Source organism: Phocoena sinus, chromosome 6 (assembly GCF_008692025.1).
Source record: "Phocoena sinus isolate mPhoSin1 chromosome 6, mPhoSin1.pri, whole genome shotgun sequence".
Lineage (NCBI taxonomy): Eukaryota > Metazoa > Chordata > Mammalia > Artiodactyla > Phocoenidae > Phocoena > Phocoena sinus.
This window is the reverse complement of record NC_045768.1, coordinates 89,075,877-89,098,106: the sequence shown is the minus strand read 5'-3', so window position 1 is coordinate 89,098,106 and position 22,230 is coordinate 89,075,877. Positions and strand designations below refer to the sequence as shown.

The 22,230-nt window shown below is 41.4% G+C and overlaps 1 protein-coding gene across 2 annotated transcripts in view; it reads left to right on the top strand.

The window, feature by feature from the left end:
- Nucleotides 1-2,975: 2,975 nt before the first annotated feature.
- Nucleotides 2,976-22,230, top strand: part of ZNF169 (zinc finger protein 169) — a 50,205-nt gene continuing 30,950 nt past the window's right edge. For both annotated transcript variants that reach the window (XM_032636064.1, XM_032636063.1), the window contains exons 1-2: nt 2,976-3,041; nt 16,415-16,502. In XM_032636064.1, the coding sequence (XP_032491955.1) occupies nt 16,470-16,502 (33 nt within the window). In that variant the 5' untranslated portion in view covers nt 2,976-3,041; nt 16,415-16,469. The remainder of the gene's footprint in view (nt 3,042-16,414; nt 16,503-22,230) is intronic.

Sequence of the window (22,230 nt, the reverse complement as noted above, 5' to 3'; positions counted from 1 at the left end):
GTGGGGGATGTGGGTTCAATCCCTGATGAGGGATCCCATGTGCTGCACAGCACAGCCAAAAAAAAAAGTAATAAACCCAATGCTTCTTTTCTTTCTAGACTGCCAATGCCTCCTTTCTTTCCACACTGCCTATCAGTAATTATCTCAAATGACATCAACTTTTCCATAGTCCTTGCAGTAATCTCTAAGCTGATGTTCTTTGGTATCTTCTTTAGTTCCACCAACAAACAGCTTTTCAGTTACATGAGTGCCAGGTTGTCCAGATTCCTCTCTGGCTATGGCACATTTTGGCTCAATCACTCTTCCATCAATTGAATGAGATTTTGCAGCCATGGCAGCATCAACCTTATCTATGGATGGAAAAGTTACAAAACCAAATACTCTTTTTAGTTTTGCTTTCAGGATCTCTCATTACCAGAGTCTGTAAGTTTTCCCCATGGCTCATAGTATCTCCTCAAGCTTTCTTCTGTGGTTTCAAAGCTTAAGCCACCAATAATGTTTATAGAAATGTCCCTTTTCTCTCTCAATAGCAGACTCAGTCACTTCAGCTGGATTTCAGCCCAGACAGATGAGAGAGATATCCACCAATGAGCATGAGCCTACTTGTCCTGACACTGTTCTCTTGAGGCATTCTTTTCTTGATGGTCTCTGCTTCAGTGTAATGCATGCAGAGACCTTCCGTACCACAAGATGGTTTTCAAAATCATTTATATTTCATGTTAGATCTCTGATTTCTCTTTTTATATTTGTTTTGTGAGCTAGCTTAATTTCCCCAAATAACTATTTTTTCTCAAACTTTCCAAACTGAAGCTTTCCATCTTTCTCAATTTTCCTCCCTCTCTCCCTTCCATTTTATTGACTTTCCCTTTAGTTCCTTTCAGCTGACTTGCATTACTGTCACACTGATTATTATAGTTTTATATTAAAATGCTAATAATAGAGCAAACTGAGTTTTATTATTTATCACCATTTTTTGATATCATCAATATAGTCATCCAGATATATATTAGAATTACTTTGTGGTGTTGAAATATACGCAAATGCTATTTTAAGTGAATTTTATTAAATTTACTGCTCATTTTATGGGAAATCTTGAATCTAGTTTGTTCAAAATTTTTTTATATAATATGTATATTTCTGCATACACGATTCATATAAAAATGGAAGTGACTTTTAAGATTTCTGAAACATATTTGACATACTTCTCCCCTAAATTTAACATAAAGATTCTCTCAATCAGGCATTTAGGTCTAATTTTGTCCCTGTCATTGAGGCAAAATTCTTGTGAGAATTCTTTACTCCACACCAAGTGAATTATGAAGATTTCCACTGTCTGGCAGGAGCAGGCACTATTCCTGGCCCTATGTGAGCTCACGGTATTTCTCTCTAATCTTTTTCAGTTTCTTTCTTGGGGGGTTGCACATGTGCACATTGGTTGGCACTCAACTGACACTTGAGGAAGAGGACCCTCCACTTGGATGTTCCTTCTCTGTCCTGTGGCCTGAAATTTCTCTCCATCCAGTGATGTTCAAAGTCTCATCTGGTTTCTTACCTCTTTCTCAGGGTTCATTGCTCTTCATTGTCTTATGTCCGATGTCTTCAAACCGGTCATTTCATATATTTTGTTTTTTTAAAGTTGATTTAGGCAAGAGGTTAAATCTGGTTCTCATTACTTCATTTTGAGTAAATAGGAAGTAATTTGAAAACACTTCCGTCAAATTCCTAGAAAAAGAGTATGTCTGCTTATTAATACGTTTTTAATATAATTTTTTTTTTATTTTGGCTGCGTTGAGTCTTCGTTGCTACATGCAGGCTTTCTCTAGTTGTGGCAAGCAGGAGATACTCTGCTGTGCATGGGCTTCTCATTGTGGTGGAGAATGGGCTCTAGGCACACGGGCTTCAGTAGCTGTGGCACGTGGGCTCAGTAGTTGTGGCACACGGGCCCTAGAGCACAGGTTCACTAGTTGTGGCACAGAGGTTTAGTTGCTCTGTGGCATGTGGTATCTTCCCAGACCAGCGTTTGAACCTGTGTCCCCTGCACTGGCAGACAGATTCTTAACCACTGCACCACCAGGGAAGCCCTGTTTATTAATACTTTGAAATGTTTCTAAGCTTCCTATTCTGTTACATCTAATCAGCGATTTTTGTATTAGTAAAATAATTTTAATTTTACTTATTGTAGCTTTAAATGTCTTCATGCTTAGTTTTTCATTTTTTCTTCTGATTATTGATATTATTTTTAATAAACTTCAGAATTTTTCCTCTTTGAAAAAGAAAAATAGGGCTTCCCTGGTGGCGCAGTGGTTGAGAGTCCGCCTGCCGATGCAGGGGACACGGGTTCGTGCCCCGGTCCGGGAAGATCCCACGTGCCGCGGAGCGGCTGGGTCCGTGAGCCATGGCCGCTGGGTCTGTGCGTCTGGAGCCTGTGCTCTGCAACGGGAGAGGCCACAACAGTGAGAGGCCCGCGTACCGCAAAAAAAAAAAAAAAAAAAAAAGAAAGAAAAATGCCAGGACCTTTGGCATATTTTAGAAGTTCATTCATTACGCGCTGTTATTTAAATATAAAATCACTAGGGTGAATCTGCAGTATGGAGGACAAGTACACACCCAGGTGACTAAAAACTAAGAGGACCCCACAAGTTAAATAAGAAAGATTTTAGTGCTCACCTGAACCACCTGAACCACCCTTCTAATGCACCTGAAAGTCACTTTACTAGACTTTACTTATCTAATTTTCCACAATTTCTCCCAGAGCCCAAGTGGCTGTAATTATGGATCTTGAGCGCGGGTTCCAACGGAGCAGAAGGGAGGCGTACTGGAGCTCAACAACTGGGTCCAGTGGGGAAATGTGCCCGCGCCCCCGGCGCATTGTGGGTAATGTAGTCCCGTGCCCACCGGTGATCTGGCGAGTACGGTCTTGAGCTTCGGAGCCCTCTGGGCATTTTGGGTATTGTAGTCCCGCCCAGAGGTATTGTGGGTATCGCACTTCCGCTTCGCGCTGTCGTATTTCTGGACATTGTGACCATCTTTTAAAGCTCGTGGTGAGCAAGGCCGCCCGTGGCCACTGACTCCCGGGGATAGAGGGTTGGGAAAACTTGGCGAGGGCAGGCGGGGTTGGTCTGCCCTGTCCGCGGGTTCCTTGAGGTTTGATTGTTTTCCGGACGGGGTCGGACGCAGTCCGCCTAGTAGGGGTTGTGGGCTGGGTCTCGGGTCTCGTGCTGTCCGGCGGTGCTGGGGAGCCAGCGTCCTGTCCCGGAGGGGTCTGGACTGGTGCAGGTGATTTGGAGGACATAAGTACCCCTCGCCCGGAGCGCGCGGCTCGGGCATTCTTCCTGGGTCTTAATTGGGGAGCGCGGCTCGGGCATCCTTCCTGGGTCTTAATTGGGGAGCGCGGCTGGGTGGTGCCAGCCATGGTGATGGAGGCGCCGCTTGGCCTCGATGTCCCGGATTTTGGGGGAAGGACTGGCCTGGGGCAAACACCCAGACTTGCCTTGATTGGGGTGGGGAGGACGACTTGGGTCAGCGGCATCGGGGCCCGCAGGCTCCTGGGGGAGTTGGAAGGCCCTGGTGGGAGTCAGACATCCCCGGGTTTGCGTGGGGCGTCCTTGTGCCCAGATCTACGACTCCAGAAGTTGTCTGGCTCCTGCGGCGCTGGGGCTGTTCCAGGAGCTTGGGGTGGAGCAAGTGGAGTGCAGCCCATGGGGCAGGGAACTTTCCTCAACCCCCAGGGGGCTGGTGGCTGACTCCCTGAATTACTGGGGATGGAAGAGAGGAGTGGGTGGTAAGACGTCCAGACTTAAGTTTTATTTTAAATTTTGCATTATGAAAACGTTGTAAGTATACAAAGAAGTAGCCGTGAGGTCTCCTGGATTCATCGCTCAGATTCACCACTTACGAATGAGAGCCCTATCTTTCTCTTCCAAATCTGCAACCTCAAGTGTGCATCTCTTTGGGCATTGCCTTTCCCTCGGGGCCTATCCCAGGCCTGCTGTGGGAGCCCCGCTCTCCATAGGGAGAGTTCAAATCCAGGTCTGCCTCTTTCTCATAGTCACGTTGAGCAAGGTACTGAACCTCCTGGGGCTGTTGGGAGTGTGGAAAGGGGAAAACGGGTGTCTGGTACATGCTAATATGACGTTCATTTCAATAACTTTCAATAACCCCCATAGGCACATAGAAGATTAATGTCATGCTGGACATCAGCATGACATGAGAGAAGGCTTATTCTAAAACCCATACCCTGATTCTGTCCCGCGTATTGTCCTTCCCTTCCATACCTGGTTCTGATACCTTACTTTAGTGAAGCCAGCTGCAGGCTTGGGGGTTTCTAGCCTGCTCTCTGTGCTGGGAGAGAATCCTGAGGCCAGAACCACTTCTGTTGTACCAGGTTTGCCCTGGAGCACTCTGCTCCCTCACATCCAGGGGGGACTGCCTGTTAGGGAGGAGGGAACTCCTAGGGGCCTGGCAGCCCTGCCTCAGATGGGTACCACTTCCTTGTTGTGTTCTTGTCTTTGGTCATAATGGAGGGTGTGTCCTTGATATCCTATGCCAAAGTCATAATCCCTTTGGGGTACAGCTGCAGGTGGTCTCCCAGGATGCCAGGCTTGTTCTTGAAGGGGCACATTCCTGTGCCCTCATTCAGGGCTTTCTATCTTCTCCGGAGTTGCTCCTGCCTTGTCCTGCATTGTTTCTCTCCATATACATTCACACTGTTGTATTCTCAGGGCCTTAGAGTGCTGCGAAAACAACGATGGTGAAAAGTACTGTTTTGTTAGCAGTAGTCCTGTGTTGGCAGTGTGCTTTCTATTCACTGCCATATTTTATTTTCTCAGTCACCTTGCACATTAGGTAGTTGAATTCTCATTTTCTAGAGAGGGAAATGGTGTAGTAGAGGATTAAGTAACTTTTACTTTGGAGCTATTAAAACTTTCAAAGTTTTAATGAAAATTTAAAAGGAGCTGCTCTATTTTTCACGTTTGTCTCATACATCTAATGCTGATAAAGATAAAATATATGTTCATTTTCTCCTGATCATTGGTCTCAGCCCCTAACAGTAATGGTGACATTAATGACACCAGCAGAAGGCTGGAATCAGACCAGTGTTTGAAGCCCACATACCACCCACCCCTACCCCCACCCCCATAAAGTTTTTTCTCCTTTCCTTTTTTGGGGGTATAGAAGGAGATGGAGTTATTACATTTAAAGTTTATTATGAAAATTTTACAAATGCAGCCAAAAGTAGTGAGAATACTGAAAGAGCATCTTTGTACCTCTCACTCAGCTTCAGCAGTTGTTAACATTCTGCTCTTCTCTTTCTTTTAGTTTTCTCTGTTGTAGTATTTTGCAGCAAATCCCAGGTATTTTACCTGTAAATACTTCAGTGTGCATCGTTTTTGAATAAGGACTTTAAAGAAAATAACCTTTATACCGAATGGCACACCCAACAAAATTAACTATAATTCCTTAATGTCATCTAATATTCAGCCTGTGTTCATTTACCCCATTTGTCTCAAAATGCCTTTCTACAGTTTAAATCCTACTCTCTTAACCCAGTTAAGAGGCATGAACAGGGAAATATCTGGAATTCTGTCTTCTGAATCCCCCCTTCCGCTTTCTTTATACCCACTCTTGCCTTGCTGATCTTTGTTAATAGCAGGAGTCCACCTCTGGGCACTTGCTCCTTGACCTCAGCGTTCTTCTTGCCTCCTTGTGTTTCACAGATTTTCTCACTAATCTGATGAGCTGTTAAATCCTGTCAATTCTTCCCTTTCTCCTCTCCCCTCACCTTTGTGTTAGCTCAGCATAATTTGTCTTTCCCCATGTTCTAGTTTGTCCGTTAAAAAAGGACCCGCCCTTTGGGCTCTGAAGCTGGACTCTTAGGCTCCACCACCTACTGACTCTGTGACCTTGGATATTGCCTCTGTTCTATGTGCCTCCTTTTCTCTTATCTGTAAAATGGGGTTGATAGCAATGTCAGGGTTGTTGTGAGGTGGAAATGCGCCTGGGCTTCTGAAGTGGTTAGGGTGCCTGGTGCACAGTGAGTGCTCAGGGAAAAGTGAGTTGTGGTGATGATTATTATCAATTCTGAATTGCCCCCCCCAGCCCACCTTTCCAGAATTATCCTTTACTCTTCACTCTGATTGGACTCTGTCTTACAGTCACATGGGAATATATTCTATTCCATGCAGTTGTATTCCTTCATGCCTTTATTTTTGAATTTTATTTATTTTTTTATATAACAGGTTCTTAGTAGTTATCAATTTTAAACATATTAGTGTATATATGTCAATCCCAATCTCCCAATTCATACCACTACCACCACCACCCCCACCACTTTCCCCCCTTGCTGTCCATACGTTTGTTCTCTACATCTGTGTCTCAATTTCTGCCCTGCAGACTGGTTCATCTGTACCATTTTTCTAGGTTCCACATATATGTATTAATATACGATATTTGTTTTTCTCTTTCGGACTTACTTCACTCTGTATGACAGTCTCTAGATCCATCCACGTCTCTACAAATGACCCAATTTCGTAACTTTTTATGGCTGAGTAATATTCCATTGTATATATGTACTGCATATTCTTTATCCATTCGTCTGTCAGTGGGCATTTAGGTTGCTTCCATGACCTGGCTGTCGTACATAGTGCTGCAATGAACATTGTGGTGCGTGTGTCTTTTTGAATTATGGTTTTCTCTGGGTATATGCCCAGTAGTGGGATTGCTGGGTCATATGGTAATTCTATTTTTAGTTTTTTAAGGAACCTCCATACTGTTCTCCATAGTGGCTGTATCAGTTTACATTCCCGCCAACAGTGCAGGAGGGCTCCCTTTTCTCCACACCCTCTCCAGCATTTGCTATTTGTAGATTTTCTGATGATGCCCATTCTGACTGGTGTGAGGTGATACCTCACTATAGTTTTGATTTGCATTTCTCTAATAAGAAGTGATGTTGAGCAGCTTTTCATGTGTTTCTTGGCCATCTGTATGTCTTCCTTGGAGAAATGTCTATTTAGGTCTTCTGCCCATTTTTGGATTGGGTTATTTGTTTTTTTAATATTGAGCTGCATGAGCTATTTATATGTTTTGGAGATTAATCCTTTGTCCGTTGATTCATTTGCAAATGTTTTCTCCCATTCTGAGGGTTGTCTTTTCGTCTTGTTTGTAGTTTCTTTTGATTTGAAAAAGCTTTTAAGTTTCATTAGGTCACATTTGTTTATTTTTGTTTTTATTTCTAGGAGGTGGATCAAAAAATATCTTGCTGTGATTTATGTCAAAGAGTATTCTTCCTATGTTTTCCTCTAAGAGTTTTATAGTGTCCGGTCTTACATTTAGGTCTTTAATCCATTTTGAGTTTATTTTTGTGTATGGTGTTAGGGAGTGTCCTAATTTCATTCTTTTACATGTAGCTGTCCAGTTTTCCCAGCACCACTTATTGAAGAGACTGTCTTTTCTCTATTGTATATCCTTGCCTCCTTTTTCATAGATCAGTTGGCCATAGGTGCATGAGTTTATCTCTGGGCTTTCTATCCTGTTCCATTGATCTGTATTTCTGTTTTTGTGCCAGTACCATGTTGTCTTCATGACTGTAGCTTTGTAGTATAGTCTGAAGTCAGGGAGTCTGATTCCTCCAGTTCTGTTATTTTTTCCTCAAGGCTGCTTTGGCTATTCGGGGTCTTTTGTGTCTCCATACAAATTTTAATATTTTTTGTTCTAGTTCTGTAAAAAATGCCATTGGTAATTTGATAGGGATTGCATTGATTCTGTAGATTGCTTTGGGTAGTAGAGTCATTTTCACAATATTGATTCTTCCAATCCAAGAACATGGTATATCTCTCCATCTGTTTGTATCATCTTTATTTTCTTTCATCAGTGTCTCATAGTTTTCTGCATACAGGTCTTTTGTCTCCCTAGGTAGGTTTATTCCTAGGTATTTTTTTTTTTTTTTTTTTTTGGTGTACGCGGGCCTCTCACTGTCGTGGCCTCTCCCGTTGCGGAGCACAGGCTCCGGACGCGCAGGCTCAGCGGCCATGGCTCACGGGCCCAGCCGCTCCGCGGCATGTGGGATCTTCCCGGACCGGGGCACGAACCCGTGTCCCCTGCATCGGCAGGCGGACTCTCAACCACTGCGCCACCAGGGAAGCCCTATTCCTAGGTATTTTATTCTTTTTGTTGCAGTGGCAAATGAGAGTGCTTCCTTGATTTCTTTTTCAGATTTTTCATCATTAGTGTATAGGAATGCCAGAGATTTCTGTGCATTAATTTTGTATCCTGCAACTTTACCAAATTCATTGATTAGCTCTATTAGTTTTCTGGTGGCATCTTTAGGATTCTCTATGTATAGTATCATGTCATCTGCAAACAGTGACAGTTTTACTTCTTCTTTTCCAATTTGTATTCCTTTTATTTCCTTTTCTTCTCTGATTGCCGTGGCTAGGACTTCCAAAACTATGTTGAATAATAGTGGTGAGAGTGGACATCCTTGTCTTGTTCCTGATATTAGAAGAAATGCTTTCAGTTTTTCACCATTGAGAATGGTGTTTGCTGTGGGTTTGTCATATATGGGCTTTACTATGTTGAGGTAGGTTCCCTCTGCCCACTTTCTGGAGAGTTTTTATCATAAATGGGTGTTGAATTTTGTCATAAGCTTTTTCTGAATCTATTGAGATAATCATATGGTTTTTCTTCTTCAATTTGTTAATATGGTGTATCACATTGATTGATTTACTTATATTGAAGAATCTTTGCATCCCTGGGATAAATCCCACTTGATCATGGTGTATGATCCTTTTAATGTGTTGTTGGATTCTGTTTGCTAGTATTTTGTTGAGGATTTTTGCATCTATATTCATCTGTGATATTGGTCTGCAATTTTCTTTTTTTGTAGTGTCTTTGTCTCTTTTTGGTGTCAGGGTGATGGTGGCCTCATAGGATAAGTTTGGGAATGTTCCTTCCTCTGCAATTTTTTTGGAAGAGTTTGAGAAGGATGGGTGTTAGCTCTTCTCTAAATGTTTGATAGAATTCACCTGTGAAGCCATCTGGTCCTATATTTTTTTTTTTTTTTTTTTTGCGGTATGTGGGCCTCTCACTGTTGTGGCCTCTCCCGTTTGCGGAGCACAGGCTCCGGACGCGCAGGCTCAGTGGCCATGGCTCACGGGCCCAGCCGCTCTGAGGCATGTGGGATCTTCCCAGACTGGGGCACGAACCCGTGTCCCCTGGATTGGCAGGCAGACTCTCAACCACTGCGCCACCAGGGAAGCCCCTGGTCCTATATTTTGTTTGTTGAAAGATTTTTAATGACAGTCTCAATTTCATTACTTGTGATTGGTCTGTTCATATTTTCTAATTCTTCCTGGTTCAGTCTTGGAAGGTTATACCTTTCTAAGAATTTGTCCATTTCTTCCAGGTTGTCTATTTCACTGGCAGAGAGTTGCTTGTAGTAGTCTCTTAGGATGCTTTATATTTCTGTGGTGTCTGTTGTAACTTCTCCTTTTTCTTTTCTAATTTTATTGCTTTGAGTCCTCTACCTCTTTTTCTTGAATAGTCTGGCCAATGGTTTATCAATTTTGTTTCTCTTCTCAAAGAACCAGCTTTTAGTTTTATTGATCTTTGCTATTGTTTTCTTTGTTTCTAGTTATTTCTGCTCTGACCTTTATGATTTCTTTCCTTCTACTAACTTTGGGTTTTGTTTGTTCTTTCTCGAGTTCCTTTAGGTGTAAGGTTAGAATGTTTATTGAGATTTTTCTTGTTTCTTGAGGTAGGCTTGTATTGCTAAAAACTTACCTCTTAGAACTGCTTTTGCTACATCCCATAGGTTTTGGATCATCGTGTTTTCATTGTCATTTGTCTATAGGTATTTTTTGATTTCTTCTTTGATTTCTTCAGTGATCTCTTGGTTATTTTGTAACGTATTGTTTAGCCTCCATGTATTGGTGTTTTTTTCCCTGTAATTGATTTCTAATCTCATAGTATTGTGGTCAGAAAAGATACTTGATATGATTTCCGTTTTCTTAAATTTACTGAGGTGTGATTTGTGACCCAAGATGTGATCTGTCCTGGAGAATGTTTCATGTGCACTTGAGAAGAAAGTGTAATCTGCAATTTTTGGGTGGAATGTCCTATAAATATCAATTAAACCTTCACTCTCATTATTCTGAATTCTTTTTCTGGATGGTTGCCTATCTCCACTTCATTCAGTTGTTTTTCTGGGGTTTTATCTTGTTCCTTCATCAGGTACATAGCCCTCTGCCTTTTCATCTTGTCTGTCTTTCTGTGAATATGGTTTTTGTTCCACAGGCTGCAGGATTGTAGTTCTTCTTGCTTCTGCTGTCTGCCCTCTGGTGGATGAGGCTATCTAAGAGGCTTGTGAAGGTTTCCTGATGGGAGGGACTGGTGGTGGGTAGAACTGGCTGTTGCTCTGGTGGGCAGAGCTCAGTAAAACTTTAATCCACTTGTCTGCTGATGGGTGGGGCTGGGTTCCCTCCCTGTTGGTTGTTTGGCCTGAGTCAACCCAACACTGGAGCCTACCTGGGCTCTTTGGTGTGGCTAATGGCGGACTCTGGGAGGGCTCATGCCAAGCAGTACTTCCAAGAACTTCTGCTGCCAGTGTCCTTGTCCTCATGGTGAGACACAGCCACTGCCTGCCTCTGCAGGAGGCCCTCTAACACTAGCAGGTAGGTCTAGTTCATTCTCCTGTGGGGGTCACTGCTCCTTCCCCTGGGTCCCAACTACTTTGTGTGTGCCCTGTAAGAGTGGAGTTCCTGTTTCCCCCAGCCCTGTCGAAGTCCTGCAATCAAATCCCGCTAGCCTTCAAAGTCTGATTCTCTAGGAATTCCTCCTCCCGTTGCTTGGACCCCCAGCTTGGGAAACCTGACTTGGGGTTCAGAACCTTCGCTCCAATGGGTGGACTTCTGTGGCATAAGTGTTCTCCAGTTTGTGAGTCACCCACCCAGCAGTTATGGGATTTGATTTTATTGTGATTGCGCCTCTCCTACCATCTCATTGTGGCTTCTCCTTGTCTTTGGATGTGGGGTATCTTTTTGGTGAGTCCCAGTGTCTTCCTGTCAATGATTGTTCAGCAGTTAGTTGTGATTCTAGTGCTCTCACAAGAGGGAGTGAGAGCATGTCCTTCTACTCTGCCATCTTGAACCAATCTCTTCCTTCATGCCTTTATGCTTCACAAATTCACTCTTGTTATCTAAGTAGCTCAGATGTTTCTCCAGTGCAAAGATTTCTGAATGTTCTCTGGCAGAATTACTCCTATTGTTCCCTTTAGTCCCAGAGCACCTTATATGTGAGGACTCCAGGGCTTGCATGGTACATCCTGTTTGTCCCACTGGTTTTGAGATGGTGCTTTGAGGGACGGGCACCTTGTCTGCTCCTCATGGGTCACTGATTGGCACCCAACTGTGAGGATATGAGGGGTTGTCCTTTCTGCCTGGAAAGGTTTGTAGGAGGACTGATAGAAACTCAAGTAGAAAAGGGGGTTAGGCTATTATTGGGGTAGACCGTGGGTGCCAAGATAATAGGTGTGGGCCTTTTTGTGTGGTCACTGGGACCCACTGCAGGGTTTGGAGCAGAGAAGGCTCATCATTTCCTCCTTCAGTTATTACTTCATCTCTGTGTTCTCCTTTAGAATGGAAATCATCAAGACAGTTTTCTATGTTTGATAGTCCAGTTTTTTTCTGCCCAATCTCTAATTAAGTTCCAGCTATTTGGGATTTTTTTAGATAATTTATTGTTACTGATTTCTTATTCAATTCCATTCAAGTCAAAGAACCTTCATAGTGTTTTCCACAGTGTCTATACAGTGCACTAGGGTTTCAGTTTCTCCACATCCTTGCCAAAACTTGTTATTTTGTCTGTGTGTGTGTGTTGTTTTTAGTTTTTTAAATAATGGCCATTTTAATGGGTAGAGGTGCTATCTCATTGTGGTATTGATTTGTATTTCCCTGATAATTTGTAATGCTTAGTGTCTTTTCATATGCTGTTGGCCATATGCTGTTTATTTAAGTTCTTAGTCCATTTTTTAGTCTGGATATATGTTTTTTGTTAGTGAGCTGGAGTTCTTTATATATTCGGGATATTAACCCTTTATCTGATACATGGTTTGCATCGATTTTCTCTCATTCCATAAATTGCCTTTTCATTTTGTTGTTTGTTCCCCTTGCTGCACAGAAATTTTTAAGTTTAATGTAGTCTCATTTGTCTATTTTTGCTTTTGTTGCTTGTGCTTTTTGTGTTATATCCAAGAAATTATTGCCTATTCCAATGTCATGAAGCTTCTCCCCTATGTTTCCTTCTAGGAGTTTTATAGTTTCAGGCCTGGGGTTTAGCAATTTTAATATTTGCAAATAATCAGCCTTTGGCTTTTTAATTTTCTTTGGAGTTTCATTTATATTTCATTGATATTTTTTCCTCTTTATTATTTTCTATTTTTTTTTTTCCTTTTCATTTCCTAGTGTCTTAAGGTGGGAGCTGGAGTTGTTTTTTTAAATTAAAACTTTTCTGGTGTATTCATTTAAAGCTATAAGTTTCCCTTTAAGAACTGCCTTTGCTGCTGTGTTTATTGCTAGAATTGCCATAATAATGCACCACAGACTGGGTGGCTTAAACGACAGAGATTGATTTTCTCTCAATTCTGGAGGCTAGAAGTTAAAGATCAAGGTGTTGGCAGTGTTGGTTTCTTCTGAGGCCCTTCTTTGGCTTGTAGCTGGTTGTCTTCTCCCTGTTTACATGGGCTTCCCTCTGGACCTGTCTGTGTTCAAATTTCCTCTTATAAGGACACCAGTTATATTGGATTAGGGCCCACCCTAATAATGCCATTTTAACCTAATTACCTCTTTGAAGACCTATCTAAAAATACAATCACATTCTAAGGCACTGGAGGTTATGAATTCACATATGAATTTCATAGGGGACACAATGCACCTGTAATAGATCTATATCACAAATTTGGTTAGTTGTCATATGTTTCGATATGTTGTGTTTATTAGAATCATTCAGTTAAAAGTCTTTCTAAATGTCCCATGGAATTTTTTCTTTCATCCATATCTCCTTTAGACCAGTGTTGCTTTACTGATTCCTACTTTAATTCCATCTTGGGCAAAGAACATACTCTTTTTAAGTTTCAGTCCTTTGAAATTGGTGACTTGTTTTATATGCCTTGGAATTTCATTTTCCTTGGTTAATATTCTTTGTGCCCCTTTTACACTTGTAGGGTTTAGCATTCTATAAATGTCAATTTGATCAATACTGCCTGATAGTATTTTTTAAACCTTCTGTTTTTCTTCTTTACTGTTAGTTTGCTTTTTCATTTACTGAGAGGTGTATCAAGTTTTTTTAACTGTGATTATGATTGTTTTTCTTTTCCACTCTGTCATTTTTTTCCTTCATGTATTTTTTCCAGTTATGACTTGACTTTTTATTTTCTTGCCAGTATCTTTTGTGGAACAGAAGTCTTTTAATCCTAACAGAATCTACCTTATCAATATTTTTCTTTCATTGGTTGTGTTTTTCGTGTTATATCTGAAGAGACACTGCCAAGTCCCTGGTCACCTAAATTTTCTCCCATGTTATTTTCTAGGAGTTTTATAGTTTCATATTTTACCTTTAGCTCTGCTATCCATTTTTTAAAAAATCAATTAATTAATTAATTAATGGCTGTGTTGGGTCTTCGTTGCAGTGTGCAGGCTTCTTATGGTGGTGGCTTCTCTTGTTCTGGAGCACAGGCTCTAGGCCCACAGGCTTCAGTAGTTGTGGCACGCAGGCTTAGTAGTTGTGGCTTGCGGGCTCTAGAGCGCAGACTCAGTAGTTGTGGCCCACGGGCTTAGTTGCTCCGCAGCATGTGGGATCTTCCTAGACCAGGGCTCAAACCTGTGTCTCCTGCATTGGCAGGAGGATTCTTAACCACTGCTCCACGAGGCAAGTCCCTGCTATCCATTTTGAGTTAATTTTTGTGGAAGGTATAAGGTCTGTGTATGTGGATGTTCAATTGTTCCAGTACTGCCATTTATTGAAAAGATAGTCCTTTCTCCATTAAATTTTCCTTGCTCAGTTGACTTTATTTATGTGAGTCTATTTCTATGCTCTCTATTCTGTTCCATTGATCCATTTGTCTATTTTTTAAATTTATTTTTTGCCAATACCACACTTTCTTAATTCCTGTAGCTTTATAGTAAGTTGCAAAATCTGGTCACATCAGTCTTCTGACTTTGTTGTTCTTCAGTATTGTGTTGGCTCTTCTGGGCCCTTGCCTTTCTGTATAAACTTTAGAACCAGCTTGTTGATATCTTCAAAGTAACTTTCTGGGATTTTAATGGATTGAATGTATAGATCAAGTTGGGAAGAACTGACATCTTAACAATATCAGGCCTCCCTATTCATAATATGGACTATCCATCTTATTAGATCTTTGATTTTTTTTCAGCAGAGTTTTGTAGTTTTCCTCATATAGATCTTATATGAAAAATTTGAAAAGATTTATACCTAAGTATTTCATTTTTCTGGTTGCTAATGTTGTTGATTTCAAAATCCATCTGTTCATGGCTGGTATAGGAAAGCAGCTGATTTTTACCCTGTATCCTGCAGCTTTTTTTTTTTTTTTTTTTTCAGTATGCGGGCCTCTCACTGTTGTGGCCTCTCCCGTTGCGGAGCACAGGCTCCGGACGCGCAGGCCCAGCGGCCATGGCTCACGGTCTTAGCCGCTCCGCGGCATGTGGGATCCTCCTGGAACGGGGCACGAACCCATGTCCCCTGCATCGGCAGGCGGACTCTCAACCACTGCGCCACCAGGGAAGCCCTATCCTGCAGCTTTGATATATCACTTGCTCTAGAAATTTCTTGTTGATTCTTTGGGATTTTCTGCATAGACAATCAGGTCATCTGCAGACAAAGACAGTTTTATTTCTTCCTTCCCAATCAGTATACCTTTTATTTCCCTTTCTTATCGTCTTACATTAGCTTGGAATTCCAGCATGGTGTTGAATAGGAGTGGTGAAAGGTGACATTCTTGCCTTGTTTTTGATCTTAGTGGATAGCATCTAGTTTCTCAGCATTAAATACGATGTTAGTTGTAGATTTTGCACTTTTTATTATATAGCCACAATTATTTGCAGAGAGTATCAGCACAGCCCATTTTTAGCCTAATCCTAACAAAATTAATACTGATTCTTTAATGTCATCTAATATCTTATCAGTGTTCATATAACAAGGTCCACACATTGTATTTGATTGCTGTGTCACTTAAGTCTTCCTTTTATTCCATAAGACCTCCCTCTTTTTATGCTATTAACTTGTTGAAACCTTCATATTTTTAAAAAATTGCAAATTATGTCATTCACCCTCAGTACTTCAGCATCATTTCTAATTGTGATTTGTTTTTCTCTATATCCAGAATATCATGATCCTACCTAACAATATTCACAATAATTATCTAACATCATCTAATACCCAGTTCATTTGAATTGGCCTTCATAGTCCCCAAAATGTTCTTCAGTTCATTTGTGCAGACTAGTCAGTCAAGGCTAATAGATGACATCTGAAGAATGGTTTATCTCTTAAGTGGATTTGCATTAAGGACAATCTTTCCTCTTAAAAATTTTGTCATGGGGGCTTCCCTGGTGGTGCAGTGGTTGAGAGTCCGCCTGCCGATGCAGGGGACACGGGTTCATGCCCCGGTCCGGGAAGATCCCACATGCCGCGGAGCGGTTGGGCCCGTGGGCCATGGCCACTGAGTCTGCGCGTCCGGAGCCTGTGCTCCGCAACAGGAGAGGCCACAACAGTGAGAGGCCCGCGTACCGCAAAAAAAAAAAAAAAAAAAAAAAAAAAAATTTGTCATGAAATTGACTTGTTGAAGACCTAAGGTATTTTATGACTGCCCATTCTTAAATTTCAAGTCACATTTCAAATCTTAGGTATATATGTGAAGGGGAAGGTGCAGCCAGGTTATGGCTTCTACCGTGCTTCAAGTCCCCCTGTCCCCCAAATCTACATTCTGTCCTGAGCTGTAGTGGTCTTTCTGTTTTGAATTTCCTAGGCCTTGTCCTTTGGCCTCAGGGCTGATGTGGATGGGGAGCTTCTATTTTCGCTATGATAGGTCACTTTATTTCTCAATGTGAATGCTCATCTGTGGGCACTATGAGGCCCTTTCCTCTTAATAGAGTCCACACAGTGACTTAATAGAGTCTCATCCAGCTGCTGGGGCTGTGGACTTCATTTCCCAACTGGAGATTGGGACTAAACCTGCTGCTGGCCCAGCTCTGGGAGCCTTACTTACAGGACACTGGTTAAGAATGGATGGCTCTGATGCCCTCTGCAACCTGCCTTCCTTACCTCCTTCTTGCCTATGCTGAACTTGGAGGCTGGATAGAAGGGTACTTCTCCCAAGCACCCCCTCACTTCTCTTCTCTTTCCCCAGCTCTGCCTCTGCAACTTGACTCTTGTCTAGGAAGAGCACTCAGCAGACCAAGAATATGGCCCCAGGGCTCCTGACAACCAGGGATGAGGTGAGTCCTGAAATTTCTTCCTAGCTCTTGCAGGATGGACCCATTGCCTTTTCTTGTCTTGGAGCTGCCTTGTTGGTACCTAGCCCTGATCTTGGAGGTGTGGTTCATCTTACCTGGAGCCTTTTCTCAGACTCCTCTGCTCCATTCATGACCTATGCATTCATCAAGTAGTAAAGTGTTATCAACACAGTTAAAACACAATCATGCTTATGTGCCCAGTGACTCCCAAGGCCTAAAAAAGTGAAGGAAGGCTTTCAAGGAAGAAGCTGCCTGAGCTGCCCCTGACAGATTTGGCAAGTTGAAGAGCTGAGGGAATGCATTCTTGTGGGAATGTGGCTGGAAGCCTAGCACGTCTCAGAGAGCAGGTGACTTGCAGACTGTCCCTCATCATATGGGAAGCTTGGAGCAGTCAGTGGCCTTTCGTCACATCATTTTTCTCTGTTTAGAGGTGAGGATGCTGATCTGCTGTCTGCTGGTGATTCGTGGGTAGATTTAGTTTGCTGACCCCATGCTTTATATTTGGGTTTTCCACACTTAAAAATTTGAAGATTACACCTAAGTCCTGAGTCCACACTCTTGGTGTGTATGACAAGTAGCTGGAGCCAAATGGCATCTCCATGGTGTGGTCACACTCCCTTGTGCCCCTTAACCCCATGGCTGAGGTGCCTGATTCATTCATTACTTGCCTTGCCCCTGAAGGCTTTGCTTTCACCCCCTCTGAGCCTGGATGGAAGTAGTTCAGCCAGAATCCTGAAAGCCAGGCTGAGGAGTGTGGACTTGAACCTGGAACAAGTTCGGTTCTGAAGGATTCTGAGAAGGAATTTGCCATAAATAGTAATCGAATGAATGTATGTCCTGAAGGGAAGATTTTCTAATCCCTGAGACTAGGCATATTGTGAACATGATGTAATCAAACAGAGTTAACATTTACTGACCACCTAAACAGATGCCAGGTGGGATGCTTATGCTGATTATATCAATTACCAAAAATAGTGTCAGTTGGGCTAATTAAGTTTTGCTTTGCCTGTCCTAAAAATATGACAAGTGTAGAATTTTTTTGTAAGATCTGAACTTGATCTTAGTACTGAGCTCATATAGTGGATATTTGTCTGTTACTGTATCAGTTAAAAATGATTGGTTTTGATGTTATCAGATATCATTGAGGGCTGTATGTCCCTCAGTTGTCAAATCTTTTATACCTTTGAGAGAAAATGTTTATGTAGTGCATGCAATTCAGAATGTTCCCGGGGTGGGGGTGGGGGCTTTTCTTTTGTATGTTTCACTTTACCATTTCTGATGTTAATAGAGAAGCATTCTTGGCCAAAATGGAACATTACTTTTCCTGTCCCTATTCTGCCACTTCCTGTGGGATCCTTAGCACACCCTGAACCTTATCCTATCTATGACCAACATTTCTCAGTATACATTTTTTCTTTTATTCATTCATGAAAAATTGATTCCAGGGCATGAGGATCTGAGTAGGTTTGTTTTTTAAGATGAAGTTTCCGTGCCTGCAAATGTAAGACACTTATAACATAGCTGTTTCATAAATGGACCCAATCTTAACTTACTTTGAAAGTACAAAAGAACAAAGGGGTTTGTTTGTTTTTATGTTTGTTATTTGAGGCATAGAAATTATATATTTTAGGGTTCTTTAAATTGCATTTTCAGGTACTTTGTTATATGTCAGTTCTGAATTATATAGAATTTTCTGACCTATATATACATCATGACATTTAGGCATTTTTTCCTAAGGGCTTTTACCTGAGAGGAGAAATTGGAATATGCATTAGAGTTGTGACATAGAAGGGGGTTGTACCTAGAGGCTATTAACTAGTAGGAAATTAGCACTCTTTTATTTAATCTCAAAAATTGTTTTTGAATGTCTGCTGTGTGCAGGAGCCTTTGATGGTTTACAGACAGTGTTATCTATAGCACAGCCTCCATTCTTATAAGACTTCCAACTTTTTTAGGGGTTTACCTATCACTGGAATTAAATATTTTGAAAAGTTTTCATTGACATATAATTCATTTCCAATAAGATTTGCCCTTTTAAAGAGTACAATTCAGTAGATTTTAATATATTCACAAAGTTGTGCAACATTCACCACTATCTAATTCCATAATGTTTTCAGACCCACCCCCACCCCAAAGAAACCCTGCACGCATTAGGAGTCACTCCCCATTCTCCCCTCCCCCACCCAGCTCTTTACAACCACTAATCTATTTTTATAGATGTGGTTGTTCTGGATGTTTCAAATAATGGGACTCATATAATATGTGGTCTTTTGTGTGTGTTTTCTTTCACTTAGCGTAATATTTTCAAGATACATCCGCATTGTAGCCCAAATCAGTAATATTTCATTCTGCTTTAAGTTTGAATAGTATTCCCTTGTATGGCTATGAGACATTTTGTTTATTCATTTATCTATTGATAGACATTTCAATTATCCCTATCACTTGCATTTAGTTAATATTTTTGGTGCATCTGACTGATTTTAATGATAAAATTGTAGTGTATTAAAACTAGTGACTACCCCACCGTCATGCCTTTAAAGTGAAGAAACCACAAACATTCATATTGAAATCAATGACACTACAGGTTAAAAATATTCACAGATTTTCACTATTCCATCCCACTGTTTCTCAGTCATTGGAAATTTAACCTGTTCTCAATGTTTGAGAACCTATTTCTGTAGGAAATTTTGTTCATGAAATGAATTTTGGACTTACCACAAAATATGGCCAAGTGAAGAGACCTGAGTGTTTTAAATCATATGAGCTACAACTCTATAGTAGAGTATCTGTGTTCTTTTGTCTGCTTTTAAAACCATCCACAATATGCTCTAACACCTCTGCTCTCTGTTCTACCACTAGCTTACCTTTCCCTCCTGCCAGATGTTTTACCCTACCCATATCATAGGCTTTCTCCCGCTCCTGCTCATGGCATCTGTGTTCCCTTCCTCCCTACATGCCTCATCTTGATTCTTAGCCCTCTGCTTTTTCCTCAACTATTCTGAATCTTACTCATCTTTTAAATTTTAATTTTTTTTGATATATAGTTTACATACCATAATTCACCCTGTGGATGAAATTATCAGACAAGGACTTTAAAGTCTCTACATTAACTATGCCCAATGAGGAAAGGAAAACATAGCACTCACTATCAGCTATCAGATAAAATCAACTTCAAGACAGAGGGAAAGAAGACCATTTTGGAATGATAAAGGAGTCACTTCATCAGGAGGACATAAGAGTTATGTGTGTATATAACTGTTCAAAATAACAAAGCTTCAAAATAATTGTCAGAATTAAAGGGAGAAAAAGGCCCCCTTTTGAGTAATTGATAGAACAACTAGGTAAAAAATTAGTAAAGACATAGATGATCTGAAGAAAACTAGCAACTGTGTTATCCTGGTTGATAATTATAGAACACTGCACCCTACAACTGTAGAATACACATTCTTTTCAAGTACATTTGGTATGCTCACCAAGACAGACTACATGGGGGGTCTATAAAGGAAGTCTTAATAAATTTAAAAAGATTTAAAGAATACAAAGTATATTCTATGACTCAAGAGAATTGTATTAGAAGTCAACAATAATATAAATTTAAAATTTTGGAAATTAAACAGCACACTGTTTACTAATCTTTACATCAAAGAAGAAATTGTAAGAGAAATTAGAACACAGTGATGATGGAAATACAACATATCAAAGCTTGTGGGAGGCTAAACTGGGTAGTTCTCCCTTGCCAGCCCTCTAGCAGTGCCCTCCACCACTTCTGGGGCTAGGGTCTCTGTGCTAGCCCCACCCCTGACATCAAACTTGGAGATCCATGCAGTGTCCCCAGAGGGACTGAGAGGAAGACAGAGTATTGTTGATTGGGCCCCCATATTCTCTCTCTCACTTGACTTTCTGTTCCTTGTTGGGGAAGCTCATGGTCTGTGATTTGATGATGAGGTTACAAGGATTAGCAGTTGGGAAGTGACAGGAATGAACACCCCAGAGCCATCACCTGCTTGCTTTCTTAGACTGGGATAGAGGCAGCTACATGTGGCCACAGTGCTAGCTTGCCAATCGGCTGATGAGCCACTCTGGACTTTATCTGAATTACTTTGTTATCAGGCACATTGCGCCCAAAAGCAAGATCTCCTTTGCCTAATCAGAAAGAACTTCAGGACAGAAACATCATAGGCTCTGCCTTCAGTGGACTAATGTTGAATAGGAGAATCATGTATACAACCTAAGTCAAAACAGGCAATTCTGCAATAAAGATGGAGACAAATCATCTTATTTTGTGAGAGAAGAAATCTCAGATAATGGTTCCTTCTTGGTACTGGGGATGGTCTTGAGGCATGGTCCTTGGGAGCCTGGTTTGGGGAAAGCTTGTAACATTGGCTCAGGTTAGATTCCTTCAAGACCCTCCCTGAGGAATTCTCTTGTATTTCTGGTAAGTGACCATGCCTCCTCAAATTCTGCAGGAACAAGAACCAAGGGATTTGATGAGTGTAGGAGCAACGTCAGTCTAAACTCAGACTTTCCTACACGGAGAGTGATACTTCAGGAAGAAGAACCCACAATTGTGTCATTTATGGCAGAGGCTTCAGATTTAATTATGAACTCAGGCAACATCAGAAAATTCATTTTGGTGAGAAACCCTATGTGTTTGATAATGGAAGTAAATGCTTCATTGAAAGCTCAAAACTTACTATCAGAGGATTCATCCTGGAGAGAAACATTACAAGTATACTGAATATTTGAAAAGCTTCAGTCAAAATTCTAATCTTCAGCATTAGAGATTTCACACTGGAAAGAAACCCTATGGATGTAACAGTGTAGGAAAAGAAAGGATTTAAATCCATCTCAAATCTCTTTCAGCACCAGAACATCCATTTGGGAGAGAAACTTAAAAATCTGTTAAGTGTGAGATAGATAGCCTTTAGTTAGAACTCATACCTTGTTCCACATAGGCAAACTTACAGACTCATAGGGAGAAGCCCTATGAGTGTAAGGTGTGTGGGAAATCCTTTATCTATAGCTTATATCTAACCCAACACCAAAGAATCTACTTCAGAGAGAAGCCCTACAGATGTGATAAATGTGGGAGGGGCTTCTGTTTGAACTCACAGCTTGGCCAGCACCAAAGAAGTTACAGCATGGGAAAAAAGCCGTACAAATGTAGTATCTATAGGGAGTGCTTCAGCCAGAGCTTCTACCATCATTACCACCACAGAATCCCCACTGGTGAGAAACCCTATGGATGTGATAAGTGTGGGAAAGCCTTTTGTCAAATTGCAAATCTTATTCAGCATCAGGAAGTTTATACTGGAGAGAAACCCTCTGTATTACACTGCTAGGGCTGCCATAAAAGAGTATCACACACTAGGTGACCTAAACAACAGAAATTTTATTTTATCACAGTTCTGGGGGCTGGAAAATGTAAGATCCAGGTGCAGCCAATTCAGTTCCTGGTGAGGATTATTCCTGGCTTGTAGATGGCTGGCTTCTTGCTGTGTGTTCATATGGCAGAGACAGAGTTCTGGTATCTCTTCCTCTTATGAGGCACCATTCCTATTGGATCAGGGCCCCACCCTTATGACCTCACTTAGCCTCAGTACTTCCTTAGAGGCCCCATCTCTAAATACAACCAAATTGGGGTTAAGGCTTCAACATAATTTTGTGGGACATCATTCACTCCATGGCATTCCACACCCGGCCCTTCAAA